The sequence below is a fragment of the Syngnathus floridae genome, chromosome 12 (genome assembly GCF_059516105.1).
Source record: "Syngnathus floridae isolate MCC-2025c chromosome 12, RoL_Sflo_1.0, whole genome shotgun sequence".
Taxonomy (NCBI): domain Eukaryota; kingdom Metazoa; phylum Chordata; class Actinopteri; order Syngnathiformes; family Syngnathidae; genus Syngnathus; species Syngnathus floridae.
This window is the reverse complement of record NC_142424.1, coordinates 7,986,225-8,011,299: the sequence shown is the minus strand read 5'-3', so window position 1 is coordinate 8,011,299 and position 25,075 is coordinate 7,986,225. Positions and strand designations below refer to the sequence as shown.

General features: G+C 39.0%; 1 protein-coding gene across 7 annotated transcripts in view; it reads right to left on the bottom strand.

Annotated features, from left to right (window-relative positions):
* The window catches only part of tcf4 (transcription factor 4), a 161,507-nt gene that overhangs the window by 32,479 nt on the left and 103,953 nt on the right, over window positions 1-25,075 (bottom strand). For all 7 annotated transcript variants that reach the window (XM_088393018.1, XM_088393016.1, XM_088393019.1 and 4 more), the window contains 2 exons: window positions 24,442-24,568; window positions 22,871-22,920 (listed from right to left, as the gene is read on the bottom strand). In XM_088393018.1, coding sequence (XP_088249144.1) covers window positions 22,871-22,920; window positions 24,442-24,568 — 177 coding nt within the window. The remainder of the gene's footprint in view (window positions 1-22,870; window positions 22,921-24,441; window positions 24,569-25,075) is intronic.

The window sequence follows — 25,075 nt, the reverse complement described above, 5'->3', positions numbered from 1 at the left end:
CGTGAGGCAGCAGACTGTTTATCTATTATTTAGTGGCGTTCTCCAGCACCACTAACCTATTTAGCAGCTCCTCTTCCATCCCCGCCAAAAGTTATCTGGGTTCCCTGTTGAGCTAACCGAACAAAGTACTGAAACCCCAGCCCTTGATAAGCCAAAGGTAATATATTAGCATAATGTTTGAGTTGAAACAAAGGTTAAATATAAAGTCTCTATCAGGTAGAATAAAGACAATGTGGCATGTAAAAAATGGCTCAGAGAGAGAAAGACCAAAAACGAGGCCAAAAACTCCCAAATTTAAGCAACCTCCACAGATCTCTTAAAAGTCACACAAAGAAGAAACAGAAAGCGAAAAGTAATTGTGGCGTGCGTTTATATTGCGGCCCACAGATGAATTCAAGATGGCCTTTTCTCTTCCCAACCTCCACAACTTCAAAGATTCAGACAGCCAGTGACGTTGCACCATTTAAAATGACCACTAATTACACATATTAGCTCCAAGAATCTTCTGCTGCCTTCTCTAGATGTACAGTACTGTGGACTTGGATAAATGTGACTTATGCTGATGAATATCTTACTTGGCTGGTCTCTTAAGCCCTTCCAAGAATTTCATATAATTTAAACAGTTTGAACAATTTCAGTTTCATTGTATTCAATGAAAACGTCATTTATTTAGTTTGTCTTTTATGTCCTTCTCAAATGTATCTGAACAACCAATAAAATCGTTTTATTTTACAACTTCATGTTAATAAACAAGAATTTCTGCCCTCGATACTTCCACTTTAGACCACACCTCCTCCATTCACTTCATTTCGACTCACAACAGAAGAAACACAACCGTGGATAAATAACTTAACGTTTTGTGCAGATGATTGAAACAAAAACGTTTTTTTCCCCAGCATCAAGATTTATTGAATCACGTAGTTTAAGCTTTGTCATCCAAATTAACCATCCAACTATAAACTACAAAAATTTCTATTCATCCATTTTTGATAAATCTCACCCTGCTTCAGGTCAAGATGAGCCCACCTAAACATTTCAACATATTATACATGTTATACAAATACATTTGTTTTTATGTAGTGTCTGAAAGACATCCACTCATCCATTTCGTTCGCATGTGCGTGTTTATCTGTGTGAGATCATGGTCCTCCACATCATCTTTCTCAGGAAATTGAGAGGACTGTTCTCAACACACACACACACACATGCATACACACACACACGCATGCACACACGATTAAAAAGGTGGGGAATATGGAGGCTCATAGCGAACATAATGTGACTTTATAATGCCCCCCTGACACAGGAAATAGCCAGGGGTCTGGGAGTGTGTGTGTGTGTGCGTGTGCATTTTTGTGTGGGTGTTTATGTGAATGTCTGAGGAGCCAAATACCCATCAGAGGAAGGAAATAACGAATCACACTGTGGCTTTTCAGAGCACCAAAGGCTCCATTAAGCTCTCCCAAAAACATGGCAAGGTTAAAAATCTCTTCAGTCCTCTCTTGTAGACACATATTACAGTATAATTTATTAACAGGTGAATTCACATTTTAGTTGAGCTTCATTATGCTGTTTTTGCTCCAAGTAATAAATATGTGTGTGTGTGTGTGTGTGTGTGTGTGTGTGTGTGTGTGTGTGTGTGTGTGTGTAGCTGCTTTTCCACATCTGTGTATGCACAAGTGTGTGTCTGAATGCCTTCTCCATCTGTACGAGTGAGTAACGAGGTGGTTTTGCATGTCAGCCGGCACACATGAGAACCTTGCTGACTGTGTGCATGTGTGTGTGTGTGTGTGTGTTTGTGTGTACATGGTTTTTTTGTGTGTTTGTGAATTCTGCTTTTCGAGCCGGAGAACAAAAACCCTTCTCCACAGGTGATGGCTATTTACAAGTCTCGTCCGTACTCATTTTATTAGGCTTCCATTTTCCTTTCAACCACCAGGACTTTTTTTGGCATAGAAATCACACGGGTTTTTTTTTTCCACTTCTGTTTCACCAATTTCCTTTGATTTAATCACTGCCACATGCTGATGACTGCCAGCGAATGTTTGCTGGAAAATTGCTCAATACACACACGCACACAAACACACACGCACAACACACACACGCACACAAGGTGAAGTCTAGTATACTTCATACTCCTGCAACACTACCTGCAGGTGTTTTTTTTTTTTCCACTATTACTATGCTCGATACACACAGATGTGCATCGGGGCTACAGGGACTGTGTGTTTGTGACGGAGGATCAAAAGTTCAACATGTGTGACTGCTCCTTTAAAAATAGCCATGAAGACATCTGGCCCATTTTGGAGGAATTTCTTTTCCTCCTTGAGGATCTTGACCTCATAAATACCAAAATTCAAGTAAGGAAAAGACAATTGGGCCTAAAACAGACAAGACCACACAAGAAAAGTGTATGTGTGAGAGAGAGAGGGAGAGAGAGAGAGAGAGAGAGAGAGAGAGAGAGAGAGAGAGAGAGAGCTGCAAGCAAAAGAAGAACACTTTTCCACGTGTCACATTCTTTGCAAGGTCAGAGGTCTACGTTAAAATTTTAACATCAAATGCCAGATTTTCAGAAAAAGTAAAGAAATCCTGCAATTAGAAATTCTTCTCTTATTTAGCCCTCTCATCTATCTGACAATTTGCATTAAACATAAAACCATTTGAATGATGTAAATGATTCATTCATCCATTTTCTGTACCCCTTAATTATCGTCATTACGTTTATGGATGTGTTGGAGCCTACGCCAGCTGATTTTGGGTGAGAGGTGAGATTCACCCTGGGCTGGTCGCCAGCCAATCACAGGGTACATTTACACAAACAATGATTGTCAATCACATGAACACCAAAGAACAATTCATTGAACAAGAGGAAATACACACAAGCACTTGGAGTGCACACAAAATACGAGGATTCAAACCCACAACCTTAAACCTATGAGGAGGATTTGCTACCCACTTGTTCACTGCGCCACTTGATGTAAATTAATATTCAGCATATTCCTTGAGGTTGCTTAGATGCGAGACATGAATAAAAGGTCAAACTTGTGACCCTGCGATGAATAAAACTATGCCTCCTTACTCATTTGCTTCTTCTGCGTTACGGTCAAAACAGGACTCAGAAATGTGGTGCGTATCATACAAGTAACAGCACAACATAAAAAGCCGGTTGTAGGAGACATTTGCAAAATGAACAGTTACTGTGGCCATGAATAAATATGCGAGCAATGTTTATCTTGGATTAACAACAGGTGGTACATACACAGCACAGCAAACCATGTTTACAATTTGTTGTCAACTATATAGCGTGATCACACTTTACAATTAAAATGAACATATCTTCCGATAATTTTGAATAAATGTGTGTAAAAGGTGAAATGTAAATATCTGGACAGAAAAACCTAAAATACCTAACCCCTGATGAATTCTAAGAATGGGAGACAAAGGCAAACATATAGTTGCAACTTTGATGGGGCGTCACTACATTTCAAAACACCTAGACGCACACACACAGTCTTCCTCGCCATGATGACAATTGGACTGAGAACCAATCACAAAGCAAGTTACGGGGCATGCAGCCAATGAGATCTCTGCTCTCCCCAGCACTGTCAGGGTGAAAAGAAAAAGCGGCAGCGTGCACATTAACTCATTTACAAGCACATGCACAGTGTGCTGCAGGTTGTCAGTAACTTCTTCAATGACATAATATGAGTCTCGAAAAGAGGAGTCTTATTTTCCTCTAACAAGATATTCTTTCATCATGCCTTTAAAACGTAGTATATCCAACTACAGGTATGTCGTTGACATCATATACAGAAATATATGCTGAAAATGTATGTAAAAACTTCCCTTCATTAAAAAAATACAGGTTGACATTTCATTCAACATTCTCCCTGAGTGTAATGCCACTGATTTGACACAAGCATCATCATTCTCAAAGGGTTACAAAGGATTTTAATGTCTTCCGTGAATGCAAGCTCCAAAAGTTTATGTAGTAGAACGTGACCAGTGTCAGTGTTTGGAAGAACATTGTTGCCAAGGCAACACACTAGCAGGCAACAAAACGCAGCTAAGATGGCGGCCGCGACGTCAATTATTGAAGAGACTGCAGAAGGCGTGTGGGGAGCAGTGAGCTGTACCCTGGGATGCTGGGTCACAGTGAACCCATTGCCATAGTGACGCAGACTGGCAACATGTGCCCTGCTCACATTCACCATGGCAACATGGCAACCATAGAATTTGCAAAACATACCAGATGCCACATACACTAAAATGGCTGCCATATAAAGTCCAGATTAAAAAATAGCTTTGAAAACGTTTTACAATCATCTCTAAAGAAAGGAAAGGTTGATTCGGACCGAGTTTAAAGAAGCCAATTTTAACAGCAATCAATATGCATTGTTGTCATTCTTTTACCCAGCACAAGAGAATAGTGATAAACATATCAACATTTAATCCTTCATCTCCATCATTTTGGCTTGTAGGGATTTTAACCCCTGACCTGTTCATGTCGAGAGAGCCTGTCCAGCTATTAGCTCATCCGGCTGCTGGGTTACAGGAACGGATTCTTACCACGTTCATGATTCATTTCAGAAGAACTGTTGCTCACTTCAGTGGTGATGACAGACAGACAGACTAAAGCTCAAGACTGCTCATGCTGGCCGGCCCTGGACTGGAGCATTCATCATATGTGCCAAAAGCAAGAAGGTATGGAATGGAGTGCACATGTGATAGATACCACATGCTGTCTAAAATAGTTTGTGAATAAAAAACATGGGATTTGTTGTTTGAAAAAGTTTAAATTAGATTATAAGAGAAAAAAAGAACAAATTGTGAAATCTGGAATGGTACTCTTGTGTTTGTAACTATACAAAAGTACCATTCATGATCAGCAATCAACATCTGATCTGAATTTTGGAATCTGCTTCTGCAAAGCTTTATCCCAGTCCAACCATTATTAGACCGAATATCAAGCAGAAAAGACAGAAGGGAAATTGATGAACGAAAGCCAAAGGATATGACGCACTCGTTTCTCGAGAGATGCTCAAACTTTGCACTAACAGAAGCCGTTTCAAGATTTTGACACTTAAAAATCACACACACCTCAATCGTGCTCAAACATAAGAATAAATGAAAAAGTTGACTGAATGGATGAATGAATGAAAAGATAAATAAATCAGCCAGCAAGGTGCAGTGTACTTCGACTGCCACTATGAAATCCTAATAGGGAACACATGGAAGCTCACTTGCTGCCAGCAAAACAATCAGGACTACGTTATTAGGCCCACACTGCAATAACAAAGGAAGCGGATCAAAGAGCTGATTAGTGCAACACTTCTTTATTTTCTTTCTCTTCATTTCGTTCTTTCAGATCAAACCTAGACACGCATCTCGCAACGCCACATATCACACGTAGGAAGCACCTGTCTGACTTATATGCAAAAACGACATTGCAGGCCCATTTTATTGTCCCGCAGCACGTTACAGTTTTGTTGTTTTTGTTTAAAGTGTGACAGCTGTCCAGTGATTATCTGTGAGACCATACAGGCTCTGTAACTGCTTGCCACAGCATGACTGACCCATTAAACACACTCACTAACACGAAAACACACAGACGTATGCTTCACAAAACAATAAGGGGACCATTTTCCACGTCGACAATAAAAAGTGGGAATGTTTCATGTGTGCGTGCCCGTGTGTAGTTGTCCACACTGTAAACAACACAAAGAGACACACACAGCTACGCTTTGTTCTTGAGCCAAAATGTTAACTTACTTAAGCATGCCTTCCTGCAGCAAAGTATGAGCATCGTGTCCACACACTGTTCTCACTTCAATGGCAGTGTGACACTGCTGTACATTAAAAACAGCCTTTGTGTGTGTGTTTTTTTTTTAAATAATTGTCATATTGAATATATTATTCAAGTATCAAAATTATTAACATACTCGAGAGAAAAAAATGCGAGGCGCAACATTTTAACTACTAGCACATTCATACAAAAAGAGAGAATGGCAAAAAAAAAATTTCAAAGGTGGAATGACTAGATGTCCTATATTGATGAAGATTATCAATTGAAATCATTCATAGTATTGCACCAATAAAAAAACTAATCTAAGCTTTTTGACTTTGAGTGCACAAGTAATATGCCTTTCAATAAAAAGGAAAGGCCAAATAAGCAGTGCAAGATTGATAGGTGATGCCAATCACGTACAGCAGGGGTGTCAAACTTTTTTTTTCCACGGGCCGCATTGTAGTCATAGCTTCTTTCGGAGGGCCATTAGAACAGTCAACCCAAATAAATGTATGAGCACCTCACATTATATACAGTAAAAGCTACAAAACAAACTGACAAATAACTCGTTTTCAAATCAGATAAATAAAAAGTGGTCAAATATATATATAAAAAAAGATATTATTAAAAGTGAAGACAATTTGTAATTCTAGTAATGACACACAAATTTGATGCACAATTAGTCTTCGCGGGCTACATCAAATGATGTGGCGGGTCGTATCTGGCCCCCGGGCCTTGAGTTTGACACCTGTGATGTACAGGAATGCAAGTACTAGATACGTAGCCGAAAATTGACAAAAAATTGGCGGGAGGTGTAATAAATTTCTCATTAACAGTGAATGTATCTGATCACTGCATGTGGTTTAAAAAAAATCTGTATGCAGACACTTGGAGCCACCATTGAGCAGGTTAATGCAGGTGTTATGAGATCCACAATGGCAGGCACAGGGCTTGTTCCATGCCGTTAAAAGTCCTTTGTACCTTGATGGTCTGTGCGCATCTCCGGTCAACCAACCGGATAAATGAACGACCATCATCATCATCTGCTTCTGCCGTCGCCTGTCTGCGTCTCCCAGCTGACCTTGATTTTCAGAGCGAGTTGGCGGACGCTCAGTCAGTCACTGGGTATCAAACCTGTCACTCCCAGAAAGAGATTCTGTTCTCATTGGACAATTAAAGGTGGAAATTCCTAGCGATGTGAGGAATGCTGCTCTATTCTTCTGTTTAGTCTTGTGCGTCGTTTCCCTGCTTTAAAATAAGTGCAGGTCGTCTTGTCTGTGTGGGTGTGACTGTGTGTACATGCCACGCATCATTTGGCAGTAGTGACCTTACACATTAAAGTCAAACAATTGTAAAGACAGTGAGCGAGAGAAATGACCAGAAAGAATAGGCTGAAAAGCGCAAGTTACACAACCTACACATAGCAGACTGTGCACAGTCTGTGCACTTTGCATTTTGTTTGTCAAGCAATTATAAAAATTCCATTGCAATTGAAAGGAACACAAGCATAATATTATTAATAATAATAATAATAATGATAATAATTAGCTACATTACTTTACCCGTTTTCAAGCAAATTACAAAGACACGAAAATACGAAATACAAAGTCTCATTATCTCCGACATCACGAGCCATTCTGACATTGGCATTTGACAATTACTTGTTACTAATGATATTCTAATGACCCTTTTCTCAACATTACTAATAATGACAGAACAAAATCACGAGGGAGGGAAGTAATGTCTCATTCATCTATGAATAAATATTGCATAATCACCTGATTTGTTTGCTAAATTTTTTCAACTAGAACAAAAAAAGAATCTGAGAATTATATATATATATATATATATAATATTATATGTAATTATATATATATAGATATATAGATATATATACACACGCACGCATGCACGCACACACACACACACACACACACACACACACACATACTGCCTCTATCAGCACCATCACTGTCAGATAATCTAAAGCAGGAAGGATTACTGTCTAATGTAGTGTATACACACACACACACACACACACACACACACGCTAACACACACACACACACACACACACTACAAAACAAAATGAAGACACTAGTGAAAACATAAGCGACTTTGAATCAGATAAACCGAAAACTGAATTTTACATCACAACAATGGTGTAAAAACAAATCCAGAGAGCCCAGATTGCCTTCCACACACAATACATATAGTCACTAATAAAATTATGATGCACAAACAGAAACATGTCTAAAAGTCTTAAAAGTAATCTTCTTTCTTTCTGGTAGCACTGTTGCCCGATTTTTCAATTTCTAACTTGCACATTAACATTTTGAAAATTAGCTGAATATTTGGAGTGGTACACCCTGAACAAGAGAGACAGATGGAGTCAGAGGTCCGCAAACATACACTCATACACCCGCACGTACAAATGTTGCTATTTATAAAGTCTGCATAACATGCTGTGCTCTAATTCCAGCGTACCACGCACACAGGATGTCCACAAACGCTATGTACACGATGACGAGCACATGCGCACAAAAATACTCATTAATGTGAATAATTAAAACCTACGAATAGGATAAGCGGTTGTCAAAAAATTAACGGATTGATAGAATTATCAACATATGCTTAAAGGCCCATACGCAAATAATTTCAAAGGCCTGCTTTCCTTTGACTCTTTCTTAAAAATTTCAAATATGATTATACTTGTTTGTTAATTGATGTTTGTGATTCAATTAATCAATTTATTGAATAAAAAGTAATTACATGGGAGTAGTTGGACCTTGACCTCTGACCTTTTTCAGAACAAGCACATTGAGCTAAAAGACTAATGGTTCAAATATTTTCAGGTAAAAAAAAAAAAAAAAACGAGTACATAAAAAAATATTTTCAATTTGATTATCAAGGGGAGACAGCCAAAAAGCAACGGATGCAGTAAACTCCAGGCGTGTGGCATTGACAGGGAAAGTGTTAAAATTGTGTTTTTGCTGGAGCAGCACAGCGACAGCGGACTGCAGAATTTTGGCAGGCTGTTTCGGGACCCTCCTAATTAAAACTTACTGAATATTCAAATGTGGTGTTAGCATAACAATAGCCTGCTGGCCAGCCTGGTTTTAAATGAGGCCTTTTGTTTTATCCCAGCTTTCTGTTGCCTCATTAAGCTGCTGGAGCTTAAGTTAGCGAGCTGACAGCCGCTAACCGAAGCGCAGGCCTCGGCCCTCACCCTCCTCTTCTCCTCCTGGCCTCTCCTCCCCCATGCACACTCCCAAGCCAAAGCCCCAGTTCCAGCTCTTCAGTGTTTGGTCTCTGCGGGCCCGGCTTCGCGGCTGCTGCAGCACATCCGTCCAGGCATTTCTGTCTTCTGCTCTCAATCCCCCGACAACTCTGCCCCCCCTCCTCCTCCGCTGCAGACTACAGACTAGTCTCCACGCAGCCACACTGTACCCAAAACCCAAACTCGGCCTTCTGAAAACCTCCAAATACAAGACACAAGACAAACAACATTTGGTTATCACAGTGTTTCTCTCTCTGATTTGTGTGTTTCTCTTTTTGCCAACAGACATGGAGTGTAAACAAGCTGCGATACAGACAGTGAGAGTGAGACAGAAAAGGGGGGGGGGGTGTATAGAAAGGAGCTTGGCACCGGATCAAGACCGTCGGCACAATGTGCCATCCAACAGCCAGCCACCAAACAAAGCGGTGCCACACCGAGCCCTGTGGCAGCACTGAGCTGGAGAGCTCTGAATCCGAGAGAGGCCGGTGAGATAAAAAAAAGGAGGCTGGGCGCTGAAAGGAATAAAGAGGGTATAAAAAAGTAGGAGAATTCAGGAACCTGCGACTATAAGAAATGACGTTCCGATGGCTTGATGGAGGCCGAAGACCTGCCAGGCATCAAGCATATAGGTCGAGTGTTGGTGAGTATTTATACAAGCAGAGGCTTTGTGGAATCCCTTCCGAATTTACTTATGCTGGTCAATGAAAAAATGTCTTTTTTATTTTAAATACACAGTAAAATAACAAGCCTGAAATAAATAAAACTGTTACTCCATGGAAAATGTACTAATAAAGAGAAACATTAATTAGCATAAAATATTTCAATTGTCTCCTATATACTTTTTTGTTTTATTGTGGTCTCAATTTTTTTTATTATTTCTTTATTTTGGGCATTTGACAGGATGATCTCAGTTCACATTACAATGCAAATTTAAACAATTATTATTTTTATGAATGATTTTGAACATTTTACTCGAAACAATTTCCTTCCTTTTGACATGAAACACGACAATACGAAAGTGACATAAAATGCACACAGACCTGAGGAGAACTAACACTTCCCTGACAGGTGAATCTGTAGGAAATTACAAGCTTCCATCTTAATTTACACCTTGCTTCTTTGCATTCGTGGCTGTTCCATTTAAGGAAACCTGTGAAATTCATCTAGTTTCCTTTCAATTTGTGCCATGTTTTTCACGTCTGCCCCCTCCCCACTGCTCGAAATCAACCCCATCCACTTTCTGTTTTACGGGTGAGGGTCAAGGGTGAAGTCTGACAGGTTCACTAGAGTTTGAACACCTCATAACCTTTTTAGGGGCTTTATTATAAATATATATATATATATATACAGATAAGTAAAAATTAAAGCAGTGGGAAAAAAACAATGTGGATTAACTAAGCAGTATGTCTTCTTATAAAAACGTTGCAAGGACAATAATAAAATACAGTACACATTACAGACATATTGTGGCATCATTCTAACGTCACAATTATTTTTAAATAGTGCACTTTTGAGGCAATGCGAAAATATATAAAATAAAAAATAAAATAATGCATTTAAAGCCCTGATTGAATTTATTTTAACACGCAAAAATTGTCATTTCATCTTTGCCAATTTTAGGAAAAGAAAATCAAAATACGCGATATGTTTTACACGCATGTCAGTCCACTTGACAGCAACAAACGCAATACCTTCTTTGACTAATAAGGCTCTTATCTATTTTCACGTGGACATCCATTTGGATAATTTGAAATAAGTGATTGAGAGAACGAGAGACACGCAAAATAAATCTGCGCGGTGGATTATTTCGATTGAGACTTGAAAGCTTGATGGCAAAACTGCTAAATGATCAGGAGAGGCGATCGCACGCAAGCGCGTATTTTGTGTCCTGCTATACCTTCTCAGTCATACACGTGTGCGCGCACGTACACGCGTGCGCGCACGCTTGCATTTTGAGCGTGTTCCAAGGCAAGGAGCGACTGTCGCACCTTGACGCGCTCGAAGTTGGAGCGTGAACTCAGCACACTTCACAATCACACCTCATTGCTCATTCTTTCTTCCTCCTTGGATGCGCACAGAGAAGTAAAACGAAGACAGAAGAGCGCTTACCGCTTTGCCATTGTAGTAGTACATCAGTGAACTGCCTGTCATCCCCGGGATGGTGTACGCACAATACATCGTTCCTGTCCTCCGCAGAAACCCGAAAAGGTCGACTTCTCCCCTTCTCTCTTTTTTTTGCTTGCTTTCTTTCTCTACAGATTTTTTTAGTCGTCTTTAATCGTCTGCTGTCCTCGCGCCGTCTCCACCCGAGGCTCTTTTTTCTTGTGGCGCGCGCTAACTTTTCCTCGCTCTGTTGTTATGATGTCAAACTCTTTTCCGCTCCGCTGGCGTGTCTGTGCTTGCGCGCTTTTTTTTCGGCCGACAATTCCTTCAGTTGCATTTTCCCATATGGCCGAGCCGAGGCGCGTGGAATATGCAAAGTGGGCAGGGAGAGAGAGCGCGGAGTGCCCCTCCTCTCTGCCCCCCCCTCCCCACTCCTCGCTGCTTCCACCCTCCTCCCCGTCCGTCGCGCACGCACAAGGAACGAGCGGGTGGAACGTGCACGCCAATACTCGCGGCAACGCGCGCAGTTGCCTCCACTCTTTCAACTTTCCACAGCGAAATCTGGAAACCTCCTTCTCACCCCCCCACACGCCTTTGAAGTGGGCTCACTTTTTCCACTCTCCCCGTCTTTATTTACCTCGCTGCTCCGCGCCTCCAATGCCCCTTTCTCTCCTCTTTTGCTCCCTTCTTTCCTTCCACACCCCTTTCTCTTCCATCTATTACTTCGCCTATTTTTTTTGCTCTTATCCATCCACTTTACCCCCTCCTGTTTTACTCCGTCGTTCTTTCTTCCACGTTTTTCTCATTTTCTTCCAATCCCCCCTTCTCACTCCCAAAGCATCTTCCCTGAACTTCTTTACCTATTTTTTCTTTTTTGCTATAATTAATTTTATCTCACTAATTTCACAACTTGTTCCCTTTGCTCCTCAATTCTATCCGCATTAAGTTTTCAAATAAAAAAAGACTACATTCAAAGTCAATTGGCATTTTTTTTACTATTTGGATGCTAATCTGAATCCCTGTAAATGGAAAATATTCCATTGCCATTTCTAATATTTCGTAAGAATATTTGGAATTATATGTCATCAAAATAGCACCAACAAATCATATAAGAGAGCTTTTCCCCACTTTTGTTTTCATCTTTTCTTCATCTACTTGAGCTACTGCCAATGCCAGGGCATTCATTATTTACAATCCCTTGTCGACAGAAAGTGTAATTTTTCTTCATGTGATTGTTCAAGTGAGAGCAGCATGATGGCACAAAGAAAAGAATAGCTTCAAACATGACAACATGCTATTTATAGAACTGACATGGACAGTAGCGAAAAAATACACCACAATCTCCAAAGTTAATTGGGATATTCAAATTCATACCAGCCTTTTTCGGCATTATGTCTTGACACAGTTAACTTGTTTTTAAGTGGATTACTTTTAAGTATTGTAAAATAAAATAAACTGTCTACCTTTAAGGATTTTGGGATGGAGAAATTTTGATACTGGGATGCATTCATATTTCTGGTCATATTTAACATTTTATAACACCTAGAATATTATGAAGGTGCTCTGTTTGACGCTGGTTAGAAAACTAACATTAATTGTGATTGAAGCCAATGAAGATTCTTTTTGCTTATTGATTTGCTAATTTAAATCTCATTTATTGGATGAGCCGTGAAGGGTCTTGTTGGGTTCTAGCAGGGATAGGTGGGATGTGGTTAATAGGAAAAAGGTGCAGTTATTGACTTTTGAAGAATTACTCACAAAACATATTAAAATTAATTCACTGTGAGGAAGAAATAAATACTCAAAACCAGATTCAATAGTGCCATTGGGGGATGAGAAACACCATCTGTTTTTGTTTTATTTATTGAATGATTGTATTCTGATGTTTTTGTTTTTTGGCACAATGATGAGACATAGAGATTATTTTGCATGACCTTTGATTTTACTTTAACAGCTACGACAAACATTGCGTTTAAAGGAATATTTACTACGTGCTTAAGCTTAATTTCCATTGGTCAGATGTTTCTGTGATAATTAAAGGGAGACTTTATTCTAAGATTCCAATGTAATTATGATTAACATTCAGGGTTATTTATGGATACTAGAAGCAAATAACACCAAATTTACTACAACAAAAGTTTCCTGCAATCATAAAGGATTATTATCTTTTCACCTCCACAAAATGGTGGAATCTGGTCATGTATTTAACAATTAAATAAGTAATCTCTCGCATCACAACCCAGCAAACATCTTTCACACTCATTAGAATTCAGGATGGGCACAAGATTTATTGTTGTATATTTCATGGTTGATAACAGTTACACTTGTATGCAAGTTAGGAATGTACAGAGAATAAGTGTTTTGTGATGATTGAAACCTGTTATCGTCAAGAATGGGACATTCATTCATGCATTCATTCATTGAATTAAAGATAACTCTCACAAAACATAGGGCGCCCCAGTAAGCCATTAGCATAGTACATCTTTCGAAGTACTACAAGTCACACTGAAACGAACAAACAAAAAAACAGATCAGTTGCTCATGCCGTTTGTACACACCTCATTTTCTCACCCTATGTTAGTTTTGGAAAATCAGAATACTTGTTTTTTTGATCAACATCAAATTAATAGGTAATAAAAATGTTCTTCTTAGCCATACATCACTATTACAACAAAACGTCTCCTCAATTCTAAACTGGTGCAATTAACCACAGTTATGTGCACTCTCTTCCCACTATACATATCATTAGCTTTTTCATGTCCAATCATTTCCCGTTTCTCTCCAAATGCCTCTGAGAAGCTGATCATATGAATCAGATGCACTGATTTCACCTTGAGCTTCGGGGACTTGCTCAAATAGGAAAAGATGGGGTAAATTATAGCAGCAGATGCTTACTACTCTCTACCTATGCTATTATCCTACCTATACATGCACCAAGTTGTCAAATCAATGTATCCTACCGAGCCTCTATACATGGCTTACTTCAAACATTTTAATAGAAATTTTCCCAAAGGAGGTCCACATAATCCAAATCCCATTATATGGCACTGGTTTAATATCAGTCACCTCCCAAGCTTACATAATGCTGATGGCATCATTTTTACCACACTTAAGTCAAAATGAGGCAAAGGAGCCCCATTAGAGAGAGTTTCTACATCGAACATGAGTGGGTCTTGCCGACCAAAGATAAAAACAAGAAAATAAACAAAACGGATGGAATTAACAATTGGAGACAAACAGAAGACAGATGTACTTTCAGTCCCCACAACAGACAAGGCAGTGTATTAGTCTCTGTAAATTTCATTTTAATATTATCATCACTCATCCTATTACAACAAATAGTAGACTCCAAAACTAGCTAGCAAACCTCCCAAACCCCTCTTGCTCTCCTTCTCTGTCACTCACGGTCTCTATCGCTCCCCTCTCTTCCTTTGGCTTTAATTTGATTAAAAAGCGAGCTGCAGGAAGGGGAGGGAGGGCTGATGCACATCTAATAAGTGGACCATCTGTCTGCAGCACTGGCAGCCTCCCAGCATTGTACCCAACCAGACTGAATGGGAAATGAAGAGAGAGATGGAGGGAGGGAGGAATGAAGATCAAGGGGGAAAGTGTATAGAACCCAAATAAAAAAGTGAACCGGTTGAGGAAAAATAAAAAGAGGCATATTTTCAATTTGGTCTAATTGCTGCGTGGCGAACAAACCTGCGCGAGCGATGGCCACGGAAACAAACAAAAAGGGGAAAGGGACAAAAATGGGAGCAGGGAGAGGAGCAGTAAAAGAGGAGGAATGAGAGTGAGAGATTGAAATGAAAACAGCAGATGAAGGGAGTAAGCTATGTAGAAGTTTAATTAGAGAAGAAGTGATAATGAAAAAAAAATACTGCAGATGTTAAGAGATGTCGAGATTGCATTCCTACTGTATTGTCCCGCCCATCCCTTCCCTATCCCTCCTGTTATTGTGAGCTTCCTCAACATGCACCTGCATTTGCTCTTCTGCTTGCCCCTCATCTGCTTCCCAAGCTTCCTCTCATAGTCCGTCCTCTTCTTCTCCCTTCCTATTCTAGCATCCTCCACTTTTGCTCACTCTTCCTCTGCTGTCTCTTCCTCCTCACAGACCAAGACAAAAACACTGAGCTGGCTTGGCCTTGTTTATAGTGAGCTGACAGTTACTACCAAGTGATCACAGCCAATTATACTTTATCAAATATGCATTCACAGCTATAATACTGTCTTGCAGCAGGCACGTCCACACATAGTGCTCAAGCACCAGCTCTTCTATACTGGATCAGAAAAGTATTCTTTTGCCTACCCCCCTCCATTTATCAAAATTCAAAATAATTAAATAAATAACAAAAATGCTCTCTGTCGTCAATTCTCCTCGGAATCGTTCTGCTATCAAATGGTAATTTATTTGAGTTCTTGTGATCCACAGTGCACACAAACACACCCTATTTGAACAGGGGTGTGTAGACTTTTTATATCCACTGTGCCATCACTTTATCTTCTTTGTAAAAAGGTTTCTCAATTGTGTTGATTGGGTTAACAGAAAATAAATCTTCCACTGTATCTCTAATTGTGTGAATAATTTTGGCAATGGTTGCCAATTTTTGAGTTGGTGCTTGAGCACCTGCCCCCTAATATGGCGGTGTACGTGCTGGGTTTGCAGGATATTTTAAATGTGGTTTATTGTAATTCTGTTTCAATTTGTTTAACATCCCTGTCCTTTCTTTGCTGTAAAAGCCTATGCACCAATTTCCCCAGAAAACAACATAGTGAGTACAGTATTGTCTTTATTCTGTATTGGACTATGACAAGTAGCCCCTCAAATATGTGAGCACCAATCAGGATCCCACATGTGTGTCACACATTACTGGATCTGTAATAAAATCTGAAAATGTCTTAACTTTGCCTTTCTTGCATGTATATAATTTGGCAGAGTTAACAGGCTCACTTTAGCTGTCAGGTTGTCACAAGAAATCCAATACAGTATGTTAATGAGGTTCTCCCTCAAGCTATATGTTGGTTAATTAAAGTCACAAAAAACTAATGAGTGATTGTTAAGTAATTAATGAAGTTTTTACTTGTAGGAAAATTGTGTGCATAATACAAGTAAGTAATCGTCTATAATTTTCAGGAGTGCTTGCATGTCAACAGATGACATCAATTGGTAACGGAAGAATGTCTGACATGGCAAGTCAAATGAATTTATGTACAGTGCAAGATGGAGAGTGAACAAGAAGATTGTGTTTTGCTTTTTCTCGCTCCACTGTAATCAGGCTTAAAAATCACGTATGGCCTCAACTAATTTTGCTGGAAATATAAACTGAACAGAGTGGAAGAGAGTACACAAAGTGTTTGGAGAGGGCGGGTACGTGTGTCTGTGAAGTGAGTCTTTGAGAGTCTCAATAAAGTGTTTGTGTGCGTGTGTGGCATCCATCGGAAAACTCAGTAAGCGCAGAGCCGAGCTAGAACGAGGCAAACGCACGCTGCTGCACGCTAATTATGTATGCATGATTTAATCTGCAACTCAATAATATGCAAATATATTCATATGTTAGTTTCTTAATTAAAAATGCAAAGCAGCCCTTATGGTGATTTTGCTGTGATTTTCCTTTCAGCCTAACAAACGGAACATTTTGAGAAATTCTGCAAACTGGAGAGGAAATGCTACGATGGGGGTTGACAACAAAAAATGGAACACAACTTCCTCTAGCGACTTGTTGAATGAAAGGAAATGTGCCATAATACGCATGCGTCTATGTTAAGTAGAGTGCATGCATGACATGCATGATTCTTTTTTTTCCTGGCTTGTGACAACTTGTAACTCAAAATGAAATATACGCTTAATGCATAGTATGGCGCTAGCATGCAAAGTATTTTTTTCTATCAGGATAGAATTTTTGTAAATTGTCAATAAACCTTTCACCTACCGTATTTTCCGGACTATAAGGCGGACGAGACTATAAGGCACACCTTTAATGAATGGCCCATTTTAAAGCTTTGTCCCTATATAAGGCGCACTGGAGTATAGGGCGCACCATTAATGCATCACGTCAGATTTTTAATCCAAATCAAATAATTCTCCATTTTATCTTTTTTATTGCAATTTCAGATGCAACAAATTACTTTATAATCACAAAATAATGATCCATAGTCTCTTTGATTCATGATTCATAGTCTTCAGCGGGCAAATTATGATTGATTTCATGACACAATGCTTCGGGCCAGTTTAAATTTAGGGATTTTGTCCATATATAAGGCGCACTGGACTATAAGGCGCACTGTCGGCTTTTGAGAAAATTTTTGGTTTTTAGCTGCGCCTTATAGTCCGGAAAATACGGTAGTTTTTGTGTTGTTGGTTCCTTAGTGTGGGTCTGCCTTACTTTTTCCTAACTATTCTAGCCACCTTTCTCTACTGACCCAAGTTGACAAAGGTGCGACATTTTGAGTATTGTTTTATCATCTGCAATTAACTGGTGGTCAGTGTTTACCCTGCCCCTAACACAAATTCAGCTGGGGTAGGCTTGGCTCACCTGTGACCCTGATGAGGACACCCACAATTTAAATGGATGGACAGATTTAGGTTCTATCATGAAGGACACTGATGTTGTGGTTCTGAAAGCTGAATTTGAAATGATACAGGGGCTGAAGATCATTTAGAAAAAGGAAACAACACGTATGTGCGGGCGGCCACTGGCATAGAGTCTTTACTGCCATGTTGGACACGGTTTGTGTCATAGCTTCATATCTATATTTACGTACATCGACGCAATACACAAGAAATTTGCAAAATAATTCAGTAAGTTAAATAAATTCCCACCCATTGCTCCACCAACAACTTCAAGAAGCGACAATGTTAGTGTCATGTATTAGAACCTCATGCTATTAAAATTCTAATTTAAAAACGTAACTCACGCACGCACACGCACACACACCCAAAGTGATCGCCTAGAGAGTGTTTCAATTGAACTGCCACTGTTGGAGTCATCATTTCTTCACAAAAATACACTTGTCAATTATTCTTGCGGTGTGGCAGATGACATTGGCAAACAATCCCCCCCACTCCCAATTCCAAGGCGACAACTCAAATTAACATTACTATAGATTTTACTTGGTTATTCAATTTCACAATTTATGAGGCAGGCACTCCAGAGAATCAAATATTTGTATACAATACAAGCAGATTTCGTATATGTCCTTTAAAATGGTGAAACCTCGGAGGACTAACTAACAATCTGTTCAGAGAAGTGGATTGACCTCTGATTTTTGATAAAGGAAATAATAAAAACTGAAATAATCTATTCCAGGGTCACAGTGTCTCCATCATAAAAGTTTGATTAACTGTACGGCTATTCGTAAGTAATACTCTAACATTTGTGTATAAAATTAAGACCATCAATGTCAAAGTTGTAATATTCCCGTGATTTATTTTACAGATGTGGCACACATCCCATTTAAAAATGTTCTGGAGTTACCCACTATTACACGTAAAAACATCTGTCCTGTCATTTTCTATACCCGTTATCCTCATTAAGTTTGCTGGTCAGCTGGACTGGACAATTTAGAGACTTCATTTAAATCATGCACGTTTTTGGAATGTTGATTTACGTCCATATTTTTTAAATTCCAACTTGATAGGTTCCTCTGTATTTATATGCAATAATGTTCGTGGTGGTGTCATGGGTTGGTCTGCCAATATTATAGACACTAAAGATAGTGATCTGCTATGGCACTGGCCGATATGGCATTATCTTATTAATGTGTACCGTCAGAATGATTTAGTGTGCAATTTTAAGAATATAGTGGCTCATTGTTGATGTAATGTCTATTTTAGTCCAAGTAAGGAAGGAAGGAAGGAAGGAAGGAAGGAAGGAAGGAAGGAAGAAAGAAAGAAAGAAAGAAAGAAAGAAAGAAACAAAGAAAGAAACAAAGAAAGAAAGAAAGAAAGAAAGAAAGAAAGAAAGAAAGAAAGAAAGAAAGGAAGGAAGGAAGGAAGGAAGGAAGGAAGGAAGGAAGGAAGGAAGGAAGGAAGGAAGGAAGGAAGGAAGGAAGGAAATAAATAAAAAAAAAACACTGGCCACTGTAAAGTGGGACTCAAACATTTCTATGAGGAGACGTGAGCTGTGCTGTAAACATCATCAACTGCTTAACAAGTGCTGCAAATGATCTCCTGTTTTTTTCCTCGGCTCACAAATTCTCGAAAACAGCTTTTGACAGCTTGTCATGTTAAGATCACAGAGCAATTAGCTGTCAGCAGGCAACACTCTCCGAACACTTGCTGGTGTTGTGCGCCGGCAAGGTAACTCACAGAGAACTGATAATCAAGATAATCAACTGAAAGGGGGAGGAAAAAAAATACTTTCACGTTTAATGTAAAGATGACACTGCTGCTGATATGCTAACCAAAAATAATGTTGTTTAACAATACTAATAATCTGTGATTCACACTTTAATCACTTCTGAACATCCCAGAAAATAATACGATTACAGATGCATAGTCAACTAATTTATAGCTGTCATCACACATTTATTCATATGAACGTCAATTACTAAAATAAATATAGTTATCGAGTTAATGAAAACAAACAAATGTTAATACTAGTTACAATCAGCGTAAACACAGAAGCTTCAAGGCACTGCCCAGTTAGAATATGCATACATGAGGCATCATTTTGAACTAAAAAATAAAACATGCCTCGACTTTTTTTTCAGTTTATCGTGGTTGATTTCAGAAGATTACCACACACTACTGTTTGACGTACATAGCAACATGTTATGGCGCCGGGGAAGGTCAGACAGCCTCAGGCAGTGGGCTACTGGTCATGTTTTGTAATCCATCCTTGGCATACGCACTTAACCTTTACAAGACAAATACATCAATAATCCAATGTCTGCTACATAGATAGGACCGCACTAATGGGAAACAGCAAATAGAACACAAAGCTCCTACAAGCAAAATATTTGGATTAAACCAAGAGGGGGAGGGGGGGTCAAGGCAAAGAAAGTACCTTGATGAACAGTAGTAGGTACTAATGCTGTCATTATAGAGCTCACATACTCTTTGCAATTTGCAATTGTTGTTTTTTAACCAGACTGGTAGCTACACCATATCTCTGCCCCGAGTCGCCAAACTCAATTTTGGCCATGCAGTATAGAGGACAAGGTGACCGGAGCCTCATGAGACAGGACCGCCCACTCAGACTAATTTCAGACTCACATACATGTTATTGAGCTCCATGTAATTAATAGGTAACTTGACTCTCGCTCACAGTCAGCAGGGATAGGCACGAGATCAACTGTGATCTGTACATAAAAACATTAACATTTTGGGTTTCTGTGCATATTTTATTATTTGACCATTTTTCAAACATGTTGGCAGACATATCAAACCGTATCCGCTCTATATTAACTTACTTGGGCAGTTTCATACACTAAACAATAATAATTGGCACATAAAAATGTTATGATTTTTAAATTTTTTTAATTAAAAGCATTTGATTCGTGGGATTGGCGCAACTCTGCAATGCCTAGAACCGCCTGAGAGGGGCAGGGTGGCTCACCAAACAACAATCTGTCCTGCACCGCCCCGCCGACCCCCAACCCTCCACCATCCCTCATCCACCCGTGGACCACTGGGGACCCCTGGCTGTCCTACTGTGCCTTCTGCAAGACCTGGTTTAATTTAATTAACGCTGTCAACTTTAAACAAACACACAAATGAGAGAGAGCGTGAGAGCAAGAGAGAAAGAGAGAGAGAGAGAGAAAAGGCATAAGGTACTAAATTGGAGTTGTGATCAAGGTCAGGGTCAAGGTCTATAGTATGTCTTATCTTTCCTAGCTTTCGTTATCTACAATGATAATGTTTGCTTCTGGTATAATAATGATGATAATAATAATAAATATACAATTAAATCAATAATATTGGTATATATTGCAAATGTTAATTGCTTTATGTTTCATGTATTGACACTACTATCTTGAATTTTTGCTGGCCATTTTGCATGGTAATCTCAACATGCACTTTGTTTTGTCACATTTCAGTTTCAATCGTCTAAAATGAATCACCATAAGAGGAGCACAGCAAGAAAATTGTACAACATACTAATGTTAGCCTAATGTTAGCTTCATTTGCTTTTGATTACAAAGACATCGCACGCTCTCCTCTCGTGTGATTTAATTGTTTCTCAAAGTAAATCAGTGACTCAGCAAACCAAATTTGACAAACAAAAGTAAATGGGAAGCATGGAAAGAAGTGACAAAAAATGAACTTTAATATGATACAAAGGCAACCTCCATTGGCCAAACAACCAACGTGGCTTTTACCATCAGCAGAGTGTGCAGTTGACACACCTAACAGAGCTGAATCTTGTCTAAAAAAAAAAAATCAATGGCCCCCACAGGCTCAGTGTGCTGATGACAAGATGTAAAGATGAGACAGAAGCTCTTTCTTAAAAAAAATCCTGAGTATTTTTTGTCTAAACAGCAACAACGATTTTCCATAACATTATTGTCCAGTCAAGGTTAAGACCATTTCGTATGAAACCTTATCACGTTACAGAAAACAAATAAACACTGTGCTTCAAAACACAAAAGCCACCAAAAGCATCAATCTGTGAAACAATTTGTGCTTCCTCTTTGCTTTCCTACACTCAAGCGTGCGGATGCAAGCGCGCACACACATGCACACACGCGCGCACACACACACACACACACACACACACACACACACACACGGATGATGTAGGCCCAGAGAGGAAAGAGCGCAGGAAGCCGGGACAAAGCAGGCCGAGGTCACAGAAAGCCGGACTCCTGCTGAGCCAAATAGGCAGCTGACACCATGCGCATTCAGCAGTCGTTAAGTGATGATTAATGAGGTCAGTGTTGAAGAATAAAAATAACTCTACCAGCTAGTTTGATGGAGACTACAAACAAAAAATCTCTACATGCATAAATGATGAAATTAAATGATGAAAACGGTCAAATAAAACCGGTTGTTTCCAGCAGTCACCAGTCCAAATAAAACCGCTTTCAAATGGCAGACAACGGCAAATGTCTCTCAACACACACACACAAAAAAAAAAGCTTGCAGCAGCCACCTTTAGTTTCAGTGGCAGGAACATTTACCAGAAATACTTTCACTCATTGCTTACAGATTCACTCTCACATAAAATATAGGATTATTTTACCTGTCTATGGCTACAATGTTCACAAATTTGTGGAACCAAAAGCCCAAAAGCCAAACACCACAAGCTTTAAAACAATACAATCACCAAGTCTCTCTCGTAGAATTTTTGTCAATTAAATCTTAAAGTTACACCTTACTACTTCATAGACAAATATTCACACATCATAAAATGATCACATTCAATGCTACAATTAATTGAACTTGGAGAACAAAGAGACAACAGGATGCAGTTTGTCATCTGGACACTAACCTCGTAAAATTAGCGCGTGACCTTATGTGCTGTCATTAAAGGTTTTATGCAAGTAAATGTATTTTTTTCTCTTTTTTTGAGACTCATCTTTTTTAAAACCCAAATAATAATAAACAGCCTTCTCTCATCATTCAGTCATCGAAACAAGTCTGTGCTGCTCTCTGGCAAAAGCAGCTCAGTGATTATAAACCCCAGCATCAGCAGCTACTTCTCTAATAACACATCCTTCAAGTAGCAATCATACAGAGGATTGTTATCACTTACTGAGGATGGCAAGCCTGGAGGGACCTTCCGTACTTTTTTGGGATGAAGTTCTGAAAGGAAATAGCCAACACAATAAAACAAATAAATAAGAGTTTAACATCCGCATTTCTTTTAATAGGACAGCTCTTGTTTGGATTGAATCAATTTGGCAACGAGGAAAGAGCAAGGACACTTCTGCAACTGCCTGTCAATGTTATTTACAAAGACTGCAAACAATGGGAACAAAATAAGATGTGGAAAATATAAAAGACTCACTACGAAAAGGCAGGCTAGATTCCCCCCCTTTTGCTTTGATAAAAGAAAACAGGTTATGTTTATATTATTTTGTATTAGGACAGTGTTTTCTATTCTTTCAAAGGGAGCAAAGAAGCAGTCCATTAACTGGGAAGGGGAGACTTTGATGGAAAAATGAAAGAATGTTTTTTTGGAAATTGGCCCAGGACCATTTGTGTGAGTATGTGTGTGCATGTGCGTGTGTGTGTTTGCGTGTGTGTGTTTTCCGTGTCCTATCAAGGCAAACAATACCAAGGCTACACTTGAGCATTATTGTCCCGAATGTTGTTCCTTTTTCTAACACACTTACAAACTGACATGTCAGGGTAGCGACACATACAAAAAAATAAATACATGAATACATAGATAAATAAAAGACGAATCTCATATTCTGGCCCAGCATATTTAACAGGTAATTCAAATTGTATTTTGCATTGATATGGTTTTCATCTTTGTATTTCAAACTGGTCACAATGGAGTCAGCACTTGTTATTATTATCAACATTATTACTTGGGAAAACTGTAGCATATGAAATCAAATCAAGAAAAAAAATTCAAGCATAAAGGAAGTAACTATTGCCTTAAAGTCTTGACTCACTAAATGCTAACGTAAACTCAATCAGTGGTGTATTATGTTGAGGAGGAATTTGATTACTGAAGCATGCCCAGAAATGCCAGATAGATAAGATACTTAATTTGTTTTGATTATCTTTGAACGTGACTGTGATTTCAGAAAAAAATCTTTAAGGTAGAAAGAGGACAATTACAGAGTAAAACAAACACTTGATAGCAGAAATATAGATTTTTTTTTAAAAATTGTTTGCCATTAATATCTATGTTTTTTGCAGATCTTTTTTCTTATCCAAATGGTGATATTTTCCTCCTATTATTTGAAGAAAATGCAAGTAAATTTTTCTACTACTCATGCATGAGAGACCAGTCAGTTAAGTGATTTATGGTGATTTTTAATTATTCTTGAATGTTTTTTTTTGTTGCTGACACAATCCTTACTTTATTTACACAATTCACTTTACGTTGTGTGCCCCTAAATTCTCTACCCTAACCCTAAAATTTCAGGTAAAAAATAGTTAGACTAGATACTGCATAATGTTAAAAATATAAAAATGTCAGGCTTCATTTCAGTGATATACGATATACGCGTTTAATTAATCACGAGCAATCTGAAGGTAACCATAGTGACAGACTTTATGCTACACAATCTATATGTTGTTTTTGTTTTATGTAGAAAAAAAGTAACTTATGTGTACAAAACTCCTTTATCAAAAGCACAGTCTTACCCATAGAGTCCATATGCAGTGGTCTCCTGCGGGGGTTGGTGCCGTAATGCTGGTAGTACTGACCAGGCGGCTTGGTGGGCGACGTGGCACCGGGACTCCCCAAACCCATTTCACCGCCCAAAAGTGTCTGGTCCAGATGCAGAGTGGGACACAAAGAAAGGCAGTGTTAATCCAACCATTTTGTCTGCAGTAAAAAAAACAAGTCTGCATAACACAAAACAACCAGACAGTCCAAGCAAAACAAAAGTGTACACTTTAAGAATTGTATTAATCAGTGCATAGTTATTTGGGCATGTGTTCTGCACTTCTGTATGATTGTCCTCAATGTTATGAATAAATTTCAGCTTTAATATAAATGTGCAGACATCTAATCTCACAAGTTGTTTATTCAGACAATAACAGAATACCGAGAAATTGGACATTTCTGACCCATGACTAGCAAAAGTTCACCGGCGCTCTGAGCTCATAATTTTTGTAAAGCAGCCTGAGCTACTGCTGCACTACACTTGGGGGGAATCTGACATTGCGACAATAATGGTAAATTTTAAATTTTAATGAATATATCAAGTGTATTCATCTGTGTAAGTGATCCAAGACACCGACAACGATGCACAAAAGGTCCGTTTTTGTTTTG